General features: G+C 37.4%; 1 protein-coding gene across 1 annotated transcript; it reads right to left on the reverse strand.

Moving 5' to 3' along the window:
• Window positions 1–3746: 3746 nt before the first annotated feature.
• Window positions 3747–12886, reverse strand: CLEC9A (C-type lectin domain containing 9A). Its single transcript, XM_053743515.1, is given in 7 exon segments — window positions 3747–4117; window positions 4120–4187; window positions 5449–5570; window positions 6705–6778; window positions 6781–6840; window positions 10794–10874; window positions 12632–12886. Coding segments are annotated over 7 exon segments (558 nt in total). The 5' UTR covers window positions 12723–12886; the 3' UTR covers window positions 3747–4055.

Below are 12886 nucleotides of genomic sequence, written 5' to 3' on the forward strand. Positions count from 1 at the left end.
GTAGAGAGGCACCTGCTCTGGGGAGCTGTGGATATTACCAGATATTTTCTTATGAAAGATACTGATGTATCATGAATGTGGTTTATATAATAAAGACGTAACAAGAGACATGGATCATGCCTTTAGTTAAGTAAGTGTTACCTTCCTTGCTACTGCACAAAGTACGGCTAATCTGAGAAAGTCAAATGATTTTGTTAACTAAGTAACAAAACATGAGTCAGCATGTTTTAAGCCTTGACCCCTGGTGTCTGACACAACAGCAGACTAGTTCAGCGCTACGTGACAAGTGTCTCTCTAAATGCCCTTGCTTTAATGAGTCTAACTGCCTGGTTAGTGAGTGTTGACTACTGGTCTCTTTCCAAATCTGCAACCTAAGGGGAAGTGTCGCTTCAGATGGTGGAGAAGGAAAGATAATAACATTAATTTGGCATCGGTTAGTCTAAAGCTTATCCACTCCCCCATCTTTGTCCTCACTCCCCTCCTTCATCCAACAAAATCCATGATACTGATCACACTGTGAGCAAATACTTCAAAAGAACAGAAAAAGGAGGATGGCACAGAAGTCTCTCCACAACCTTTTTTTTTAAGACTAGGAAATAATCATAACATGAACTTGAAAATAGGACTTTCTGAGAACAAGTTTTCGCTGCGAAGCAGAGAGGGCAGCATCCTGTGAATTGATTTTCTATCATGAATAGACTTTTTTCTTCAAGGCTCTTGTGTGTTAGGTAATTCTGAAGAAATTGCGGGGAAAAGTCAAGCGAGGAACATAGCCTTTCCTGGTAGATCGAAGTTCCCCAGGGTACACAATGAGCTATTTCTTTTCCTGAGGATATTGAACCAGCTCTTAAAACTTATCAACAGGAAACAGGTCAGGAGCCCTGTAACAGCAGGAAATGTGAGAAGTGTGCTGGGAGCTTTTACTTTGCAGATAGAAGCTGATCATGAAATAAGGAGAAGGGTCTAGAATGTTGCCTCAGGGTTGGCCTCAATATTTGGGAGTCAAATCCTTTCTAATAGAATTCTCACAGTTTTTAAAGATTACAGACAGCAGCGTGATCTGATTTAAAGTGTACATAACTTCTTTTACAACTTTCATTGTATGACTAGACTTTTAGAATCTAATGATACTTACAATTCTATCAATATTACTATTTTATGTTTTTTCTTTTTATACATTTAATGTCCTTTGAACACACCATGGTAAATAACATCTTTACATTTGTTGGATAGAGATTTATTTTTCCTATCCCTTCCTTTTTTTTTTTTTTTTTTTAAGCTAATCTAGGGAGTTCCCTTGTGGCACAGCAGGTTAGGGATCCAGCATTGTCACTGCAGCAGCTCAGGTCACTGCTGTAGTGCGGGTTTGAGCCCTGGCCCCGGAACTTTCACATGCCTTGAGTATAGAAAAAAGTGAACAAACAAAAATCGAAATCTGGAACTCATTGAGGGGGATCAAATAGACCCCTTTCATTATTGATGAGTCTAAGGTTTGAAACTGGTTTTCTCAATGCTAAGGTCCAGGTTCTTCTCACTGTGTTGAAAAATGCGTTCCTATTTTGGGCCAAAAGCAAACTGCAAGGAAACTTCTTCCACCCAGACCATCTGTGTAGAAAGCAATACTGCTGATGAGATCTGGAGAGGTTTACGCCAGCCGCTCTGTAGATAAAACTCGGGCTTGTAAATACTGTATCCCGTGTGTGCAGATGACATCAGCCCAAGGATGTTTGCCTCATGCTTCATTGTGCTTCTTTTAAAAAGAGTTGTTAAATGCTTCCTATCCTTTCTCTAAACACAGATCCATGACAATACTTGGAAGAATCTTGAAGACAAACAGTCTCGACTACTAAAATTTGCTATTGTTTCTCCTTTATTCCAGGTTATTATATTGAGTAGCCAGCTGACAGCTGCAAAAACCAAACAGAGCATTCACCTATACTGTGTTTCCCTTGCTATTTTCCCTTTATAGTTTCAGCAGAAAACTAAAGAAAAATCCCTTTTATTGAAATTCTCAATGTTTAAACTCCAAGGGTAAATAAAGACACAACACAAAAACAGGCTCTTCCCATCCTCGAAGGAACTTCTCCTTTTAGAGGTCATTTTTCACAATAGACTTCCAGGTTCCATTAAATGCTTTGTATTGCCTACATGAATTAGGTTTGATTTTATTTCATTTATTTTTAGCACTGTGCTTATTATAAGGAGAGAAAGATAAGAATCTAATGTATCTTAGCTACTCCTTATGAGACATGAAAGAGTAAGTAAAACTGTGTTGAATTTAGCATATATTTGATGAGAATCTTTGGTCAGGTGTTGTTCTAGAGATGGCAGGTAAGTGGTAGAAAAGTACTGTAATAATAATTAGTGAATTTTCCTTGCTATAAATCACAACACACTTTTACATCCATTGTCTCTGGGGAACAAGCTAGTCCATCCTTCAAGGAGCCTGCAGACCCAGGATGAAGATTATCTATAGATTCATTAACTTTAAAGCAGATCTTCTCTCCAGATAGTTGATGACAATTTACGCACGAACTCTATCTTTCCAATATTCTTATAACACGAGCAGGGAAAAGGGTCATTTTTATCTGATACACACAAAGGAGGTTGATGCCTAAAGCTGACTGATGATTTACTCTCTACTCAAGCAGAGAATGGAATGTGAAACTCCATGCAAAGTGCATTCTCAGCCGTTTAGATATATTAATGGTTTCATCCTCCAACAGTATTTTGAAGTAAGCTCTGTTATTATTTCACAATGAGGAAATGCAGGCACAAAGAGATGTAGTTAAAAGTACTAGAGTCTCGGAGTTCCCTGGTGGCCTAGTGGCTAAGGATTTGGCATTGCCATTGCTGTGGTGCAGGTTTGATCCCCGGCCCAGGAACTTCTACCAGCCACAGGGATAACAACAAAAAAAGTGCTGGAGTCTTAAACTCGAGGATTCAGGTCATGAGTCTTTTTTGTGAGAGGTGGGCCTGGTCAGTGAGATGGGAACTCATAGCTCATCTTTACTGGAGGCATGTCAATATCGGCAGCCTGACTACTCCTCCCACTTCCTTGTACCTCTGGTTGTTCCTCTCTCCAATAGAACTCTGCAGTCCTAAGAATGGTGTTGTCTTTTCCCCTTCCTTCCTTCCTTTCTTTCTTTCTTTCTTTCTTTCTTTCTTTCTTTCTTTCTTTCTTTCTTTCTTTCTTTCTTTCTTTCTTTCTTTCTTTCTTTCTACAGCTGCACCCACAGCATATGGAGGGTCCCAGGCTAGTGGTTGAATCAGAAATGCAGCTACCAGTCTACACCACAGCCACAGCAACTCAGGATCTGAGCCTAATTTGTGACCTACATCAGAGCTCATGGCAATGATGGATCCTTAATCCACTGAGCGAGTATCAGCCAGGGATTGAACCCTCATCCTCACAGAGACAATGTCAGGTCCTCAACCCCTGAGCCACAGCAGGAACTCCAAGAAAGGTATTGTCTTACAGGCAGCAGATAGCAGCTTGTCTTCCTTCCTATTTGAAAGTCCTCATCTCTGTCCTTCCATCCTTCTGGTCTGATAGCATAATGCCCAGAAACCCAGCAACTGCCTACAAATATCTGGCAAACATGAGTTTAAAAAGATCACATTTATTTATTTATTAAGAGTATCAGCCAGGTAAAACTGCATCATCTTCTCAGTGTCTTATAGATTTCTCCATAGAGTTTACAGTCATTCTAGATTTAAAAAAAAAAAAAAAAAGACAGGGAGAGTGAGAAATGACAAATGGAAATGGTTTTTCTGCAGCATGTTCTCAGCTCTTTAGGGTTTTGTCCTCTGTCGCTCTACATCAGTTTTATTCGTGGCAGTTCATTTGAGCAATGTCAAATGAATGTTTGGTAAGTATTGAGGAATATTACCAAGCGTAAATGAAGGCTAGGTTTTGTGTCTCAGGTAGCTGGTTTCACAGCCCTCACGCTGGTTTACTTCTGCACTGGCTCTTTCGCTCTTGGTGGTAGATTTTCCAACAACCTGTTGCAACTATTATCATAACAGGGAAATCACTTCAAGCAAAATTTCTTTCAGAGAGAAGATCTTAATGCATACTTCTCACAGATAAAATATTTCCAAAGGCTGCAGTTGTGGAATAAAGGAATATGTTTTGGAGGTATCCATAGGCCTGGTTGATTGATTGGCATTCTTGCATTGGTGACCTGGAGAGCAGGTCAGTGCATCTGAGGTTAGGTGTGAGGTTGAGCTGATTTTCTTTGGGACAATCAAATGAGAGGTGTACAGCTTTTTGTTTTGTTCAGTCTGTCACCCTCCTGTAGTAGTTTTGTCCTCCTTCTTCAATTACAGAACTATTATGACTAAAGGAATGTATAGATATATGTGTATAACTGGGTCACTTTGCCGTAGAGCAGAAATTGGCACAACACTGTAAATCAACTATACTTTAATAAAAAAAATTAAACAATAAAAAATCTGTTTTCTCTTAATAAAATATGTAAATATCATTTCAACAAGTAGCGTCTATTTTTTAGCTTGGGTACACAAAGATAGGCTCTAATTTTGAATTTTTTTTCTGACTCTTAATTCTCAAAATATGAAGGCATCTGATTGAGTTGACCAGCCTCCCCAGTTCTTTCTGAAAGCTTGCGAAGGAAATCGCTTAATGGTTACGATAATCTCTTGCACTTAGCACTCTCTATCCATTAAACAATTCAAAGGAAATGTACTTGATAATTGCATATAATATTGTTCATTCAAACTCTCAAATGTTGACGTGAATGTGCTACAGGGTAACGGCTGTGGGGCTGAGAAGGTGAAAGACTTAGTATAGTTGATTCACTATGTTCTGTCCATCTCTGATATATAGCAAAGTGACCCAGTCATACATATACACACATTCTTTTTGTCATATTATCTTCTTTCATTTTCTGATTAGATACAGTTCCCTGTGCTTTCTATACAGCAGGACCTCAGAATGGCTATCATTAATAAGTCTACAAATAACAAAGGCTGGAGAGGGTGTGGAGAAAAGGGAATGCTCCCACACTGCTGGTGGGAATGTAAATTGGTACAACCACTATGGAAAACAGTTTGGAAGTTCCCCAGAAAACTAAAAATAGAACTAGCATATGATCAAGCGATCCTACTCCTGAGCATATATCTGCACAAAACTACAATTCAAAAAGATACACACACCCCTATGTTCACTGCAGCACTATTCACAATAGCCAAGACATGGAAACAACCTAAATGTCCACTGACAGATGAGTGGATAAAGAAGATGTGGTACATATACACCATGTGGCTACTCTTAAATTATCTTGGCTTGGTTCCAGTCAGAAGCCTGTAAAGTGATCACACCAGTTATGTCTCCTGGAGGAAGTGTAAGGTACAGAATAAAATGAACTTTTGGATTCCCTCATGTGTCTAATTCTTCTTGGAACACTCCCCTTAGAGACTTACAGGTCAGGGGAAGGAGAGGAGCCATCTTGCCAAAGTCAAGGCTGGCTGGGCCCGTCCTGAGACAGATCCACCCAGTAACCATAGCTGCTTTTGATCTTCCTTAGGCTGCCAGTGATAAAGTTCTATAAGAAATAAGACCTGATAGTGAACTGGCGGGGGGGGGAGCGGGCGGAAAATAGAAAAAAAAAAACAATAAACGACATCAACTATAAAGTGTAGTATTTTGCCTACTTGGAAATAATTGGAACTCGAGAAATGAGAGAGAAAGAGAGTTTTTAAAAGAAAGGATACTTTTTTCCCTCTGTTGCCAAATGATCAATGTGATGTTAAGGACTGTGGAAAAAATAAGCATCTAGTATTGAAATAGTTTTAACAGATTCAGAATTTATCAGATGGTATATGTCTTTCCTAGGATATTTCAAGGTGAGAAGTAGTTCAGAAGATTCCAAAATCCACTTAACCGTAGGCATATTTTGGTAGAAAAAATACTCCTAAATTTTGTCACTAAATGTGCACAGACAAAAATAGTACAAACCCATAATTATAATAAGTTTAGTCCAAGTTGCTTTGTTTTACTGCATATCCATAACAAAGTGTTCTCCTAGTACTTTTATAAAAGTGAACGTCGACTCATTATTGAATACAGCAGATACATATTTTTAATAAATCTAGACATATGTAATTATGCCTTCCAGTTCACAAATTTATGGTAGAATGATTTCAGGGGAACATTTTCTTGTTTGCTCATTAAGATGTTAGTAAACTAAGTTTAATGTTAAACATTTTATTTAGAAAATTCTTATTTTCATAGACCTCTCCATTTCATGATGTCACCTCACTTTCTATACTTCTACTTTTCTTTGATAATTACAAAATTGTTGAAAGGGTATTATGCTTCTCTACAGCACTGAAAATAATACATTTAAAACATATGTATAATTCTAATGTATGCATAGCTTGGAGTGGATTATTATATCACAGAATGGTATTTCCCTTACCCTGTCTCATTTTTGATTAACAAAGGACATAGAGCTAACACATTATCACTGATTTCTGAATAACTATCCCACTTTTTGTTTTTTTCAGCTAAGAGGAAAACAAGCCATGCTAATTCCTACTTTGTGTTAAATCTTTTTTGTTTTCTACAAATATACCAGTGCTACCTAATATCAAGGAATTCTATAAGAATCGGTCATTTATTTTAATGGGTAATATGGTATTTTCAGAATGATATGAAACCGTAAAACAATGTTTACCATTTCTTCCTTGTTGTCTATTTGTAGAAGCTTGGAGCCGTTCTTTAAACAATCCTCATTACTGGTGTGCCAAAGACATAGTAACAACCTTCTTCATTCTGAATCCAATTGTCTGGACAAGGGTTGCAGTTACAAGCTTTGAATATAAACATTTTACTAGAGTTACTGCAAAACTATTAGTAGCACATCTCCTCCAAAGAACCCCTTGCATCACTCCCAGTGAAGCTGAATTCTCTAACCCACTGTTTTACATGATGCAAGACTTGCCAATTTCAGCACCTTTGAGGCTGAGTACAGTAAGATTTATATGCTTTTTTCCAAATGCAATAGGTCTCTAAATATTAGCTTAAGATAAAATTAATTTTAGAAGATCTTTCCCCAAATTGTTCCTCTTCTATAATAATTGATCTGATTATTTTGATCAAATTATTTTTATTTTATTCATAATAAACCTTTTTATTTATAATAAATTCTATTTTTTATAATTTATTATAAAATTCGATTTTTACAAATCTTTCCTCTTTTTAACTTTGCATCATTTATCATCTTCATTTGTTTGCTTATTGTTTCATGTCTATTAATCTCACTGGCCAAATTTAATTGGGAATGTACTGAAACTTTAGGTGAGTAGAATAGTAAGCCTCAAGTAGATGTTAACATTCTGAGTTAAACATGAAAATGTTTTCCGTAAAACAGAACAAACAATGCACCTTATGGAGAGAGTTTAAATGATGGGGTGAGGAAGATTGAAGAAAAACCCAGTGACCAATATGTTTATTCTAGGGCTTTGATATAACAAAGAAGTAAGCCATGATGTTTAACCAGTTTTATGGAACCTGTCTTAAGAAAGAAAAGGAGGATGCTCAAATGTATTAATGGAGAACCAAAGGGCAAGAATTTCACCAAATGTTTCTGGCACAGTTTTATCGAGGGAAAGATACTGAAACTTTCAGAACTCTAGTTTCTGGAGAAAAGCTTTCTATTTAGGGTCACAAATAGTTCATTGTCGGTTTCCATGGCCAGATGTCAGGTTGCTTAAGGGTCTTCAATATCCTTCATTTGAAATACACTTTAATCAATATCCCAGATATTGTTAAAGTTTTAGCTCAAGTGGTGTTGACAATGGCAGCTGAGGGATGACAATTGCTGGATTTGTATGGTTTCCACAATGGATAATGTCACTCATTTAAGGTTGATGGCTCACAAGCAGGCCTAACTCATGCTTTCAATAGTCTATTGTATTTAAAAACATTACAGTTCTTTAAACATTTACTTGATAAATTTCTTTCCTTTTTTTTGTCTTTTGTCTTTTTAGGGCCAAGCCCACAGCATATGGAAGTTCCCAGCCTAGGGGTCAAAAGGGAGCTGTAGCCAGTGGCCAGAGCCACAGCAACTCCAGATCTGAGCTGCCTCTCTGACCTACCCCACAGCTCATGGCAACTCCGGATACTTAAACCACTGAGCAAGGGCAGGGATTGAACCTGCATCCTCATAGATACTAGTTGGGTTTATTAACCACTGAGCCACAAGGAGAACTCCCTACTTGATTAAATTTCAATGAGAAGGAGCTATGGTAGGTTTTTGACCTCGCTCATTGATGATTACTTGAGTGGTATCCACTAGAAGAAAGTTAATTCTCTCGATTATACGCATAAGTATTCATATAATTCTCTGTGGACTTTTAGACTATTTGTAATCTTTTGGTATTACAGAAACAAATACCACAGTGAACCTTAGTTATACATGGTTCCACATGTGTGCAAGGATATATGTAAGACATATTAATAGGTCAAAGTTTTTGTGCTTTTAAATCGTATTAGATATTTCCAAATTACCTTATGTATATGCTGATGCAGATTGTATAGGAAAAACCGAGTTTCCTTTTATAAGGCTTTCTCCTGTGAGTCTCCTTTTCATTTACACCACTACCACACTCGCATGTCTGATGCTTCTGGTCACGAAATGTATGGTCCCTCCACCCCATCTCCCCACTTCTTTTTCTTTTTATGGTCGTACCTGTAATATATGGAAGTTCCCGGGCTAGGGGTTGAAACTGAGCTGCACCTGCTGGCCTACACACAGCCATGGCAACACCGGATCCTCCACATCTGTGACCTATGCTGGCTGCAGCTTGCAGCAATGCCGATTCTTAACCCACTGAGCCAGGTGACAGATTGAGCCCACATCCTCATGGACACTACATCATATTCTTAACCCACTAAGCCACCACAGGAACTCCCCCATCCCCCTTTTCCATAACACCAGCTATTTCAATTCTAACACCGTCTTCCTGGAGATAGTACCAGATCCCATAAATTAATGACTCTGTCCCTTAAGATTGTTCCCTGCTTCAGATGCCAGTGCAAGAAGTAGGTCCCCAGGTTACCCACAACTTCTGTTTGATTTGGCTACAAATTGAAGGTGCCTATGACTCCCTCCTGGGTTCAATCAATTTGATAGAGTGGCTCACAGACAGGGAAATGAATTTACCAGTTTATTAAAGGATATGATAAAAGGTACAGATGAACAATCATGGATGCTTGTCAGATTTATTAACCACTGAGCCACAATGAGAATTCCTATAGATTTATTTTTATGTAAAAAATAAATTCTATATTCCATTCACTTGACAACATTGTCTCAAGATGTTGCATCTTCTATGATTTTGCTTTAAATTGAAAGTGTTTTTAGTACTTTGTTTCCTTTATCGTCTTTTCCCCAGTAGTTAATATTTATAAAATAATGTTGAAATTTGTTATATACAGTTGAGTTGATACCTAACCTTATCTTTTGATATTTGCAATGTCAGTTAAATATGGATTCTTATGGTTGGAATGGAACTTGGAAATATCTCATTTGAAGTCCCCAGGTTTTACAGAAGAAATTGAATTATTATATGTTAATTGCCTTATCTGGTAGTTTGCTTTCAACATTGCCATTCTGCTTCTAGCATATCTGTTTGATAAATGGATATTTGTGAATTTCTTTAAAAATGCACCATACATTATATATATATATAATATATTATATATATAATATATATATATATTATATATATATAAAATAAAGTACAGAGGGAGGATAGGATGAGATAAGGAAAGCTTTCTGGAAGTTCCAACATTTATGCTAGGCTGTGAAATTTTATTTGAGGAGACAGAGAAGGTAACAATCCCTTTTTGAGTAACTATTAAAACATTCCTCTCGGAACTACCAAAAAAATAAGCTCGGAGCTAACATGAGCAAGGTCAAGTTTCCTGTACTTTGTGGAAGCAAACCTTGAATCCTTCTCCGCCTCGTTTCAGAACTCATAATTCTCCCTCACCAGATAATTCCTCCTAGATAGAAAAATGTTTTGCCAAGGCATACCAGAAATAAGAATTATCCATACAATAATCTTCATCTCTGTCTTTCTAAGCATATCTCTTAGTGCTAGCACGAGTGATAATAAAGGGTCTTATTCCTTTTTCTAGGACCTACAGTGCTGTAATCATTACATTTTATAAAAATTCACTTGCTAGATATAGAAACATGTCTCAAACTCGGGCTGAAAAGAATAAAGAAATGTGGTTAAATATGGCCAGAGTAAAGTTTTCATGTTTGCATTAAACATATTAAATTGTAACTTGCCTACTATAAAATGAAAAACTCACGTTAAAATAATCGTCATTAGTCAAGTGTAGAAAAAATGCGTATTAGAAAAGGAAGGGCATATGCTGAAATATTTCAAACTGCATACTTTGGCATCAGATCATGATACACAAATGGAATCATAACATAAGCAGTTATTTGCATTATTTTCCCCAAAAAGACCTATGGCTTTAGGTTTGAGTTAAACAGCATGTAATTGAACATTGAACGTTGTCAATCCAAGTACCTAGGCAGTAATAGCAAATAAATGTTCTATGACTTAAATTAGGAAACCATTATTTTATATCATTTATGTGCATGTAGATGTTTCTAATTGATTTGTTTACCCATTTATTACTTACGAAGTTCTGGTTATAATAATATACATACATGTAATTGTATAGAAAGCTATATGTGGTATGTAATCTATTGATTATTTTGAAGATATTCTTTTGTACTTACACTTGATGCCCAAGAAAATGCAGGTTGCTAATGAGTCCATGCAAAAAATACACGAAATCGCCACCACAAGGCACCATGTTCCTAAACAAGGAATTGGGATAATTAGAGGAAGTAGGTGAAAAATGTGGGTCAGGACAGGGCTAGACTGAGTACAATAAGGAGTTCACCTTGGGCAGTCCTCCTAGAGAATCATTGAGGTCTTGGAACTCTGTGTAACAGGAAGAGCAAACTCAAATTCTTTGAAACGCGAATTATAATTTGGAAAATATTTGATTTGGAAAAAAATGCCAAATTGAACAGATTTAACAGTAGACTTCTCTTATTCTTGTCTGCTCTCACAGACTTTGTAACAAGGTAGATATATTCTCTTCCAACAGTCTTTTAGAGACACTGACAAACTGGGCAGCTGGCTTTAATTTATGAGAGCAAAGATGCTGTCTCAAAGCTCCCCATCTCTTATCAGTGTCCCTTGACCATGATTGGTTCAAAGACATTTCCCTTTAAACTTCTGATTTTGGGTGGGGAACATCTTTAAAGGTAATTTTGCCACTACTTAAGAGGAGAAAAGGAAAGAACAGGCAATGTATCATATTCTGAATGCTGGTCAGGGAAAATGCATAAAATGTATCTCTGAATAGTGTAGGCTGAAAAATGGCTCTGCCCAAAATACCTACGGCCTAATCCCTACATAAGAGAACTTATGTGGAAAAGAGACTTTAATTACAAAATTAAGTAAAAGATCTTGGGATAGGGAGATTATCCTGTTTTATCTGAGTCCTTATAAGTGAAATATAGACCAGGGAAACAGACAGCCGTGTGATGAAAGAAGCAGAGAGACATCTGAAGATGTTATGCTGCTGTCTCAGGAGATGGAAAAGGATGCATGGGCTAAGAAAAGCAAGAAATGCAGCTCTAGAAGCTGGAAAAGACAGGGAGTGGGCTGTTCTCTAGAGCCTTTCTAGACCCAAATACATTGGTTTTAGTCCTGTGGAACCCATTTTGGACTTTTGATCTCCAGAACTATAAGAAAATAAATTGGTGTTGTTGTAAGCCCCCAGGTTTGTCGGAATTTATTACCTAAACAATAGAAAATGCGTACAAATATTAAATAATAAAGACAGAACTGATTGAGGCTGATGAGCATTGGCCAGTTTTTTCAACTTATACTTAATCTTTTTGTTCTTGGTATTTATCAGATAATTTGTAGGGCATTTTTATGTGGGAACTGATATTATACAAAATGTATGCTTTCTTTCACTTATGTTCCCAATCCAGGAATTCTTTATCTTTCCAATAAGAAAGAAAAAGAGAAAAACAAAAACCAAAAACCAATGTACTACATATTTCTCAAGCCCATTTGCTCTTTTTCCTTTTCACCTTTACTTATTCTTCCTCTACTTTGTTTCTTTTCTTTTTTTTTTGTCTTTTTTTTTTGTCTTTTTGCTATTTCTTGGGCTGCTCCTGCGGCATATGGAGGTTCCCAGGCTAGGGGTCGAATCGGAGCTGTGGCCACTGGCCTGTGCCAGAGCCACAGCAACGCAGGATCCGAGCCGCGTCTGTAACCTACACCACAGCTCACAGCAATGCCAGATCGTTAACCCACTGAGCAAGGCCAGGGATCGAACCCGCAACCTCATGGTTCCTAGTCAGATTCGTTAACCACTGCGCCACGACGGGAACTCCTGTTTCATTTTTTAATGTCAGCCTATTATGCACATTATAATACTCTTAAGTGGGTTATCTCAGATTAGAAAGATCACCTTGGGCTCGTCGTAGAACAGGAAAAAAGAAAATCCATAAACCACAAGGTCTTGGTCTAAATAATTAGAACTGGTTACCTGAATTTTTGGTAGGAGACAGATATTTCTGGTAAGGGCTTTGTGTTGGGTTATCCCACTGGAAAGAAGTGTCTCTTTCTTCCTCCAGCATGTCTGAGATGCTTTGAGTGGGTCAGGCAGTGCCCCTGAGAGGCTGAGACAGAAAACTCCTTGTGTAGTCAGGAGCAGATTAATGAAAGAACTGAAATCAGCTTCCCTTTCACACTGGTGGGGAAATACGTTTGAGTTTAAGGAATAGAATGGATATGCATCTTC

This window comes from Phacochoerus africanus, chromosome 7, assembly GCF_016906955.1.
Source record: "Phacochoerus africanus isolate WHEZ1 chromosome 7, ROS_Pafr_v1, whole genome shotgun sequence".
In the NCBI taxonomy this organism is placed as follows: domain Eukaryota; kingdom Metazoa; phylum Chordata; class Mammalia; order Artiodactyla; family Suidae; genus Phacochoerus; species Phacochoerus africanus.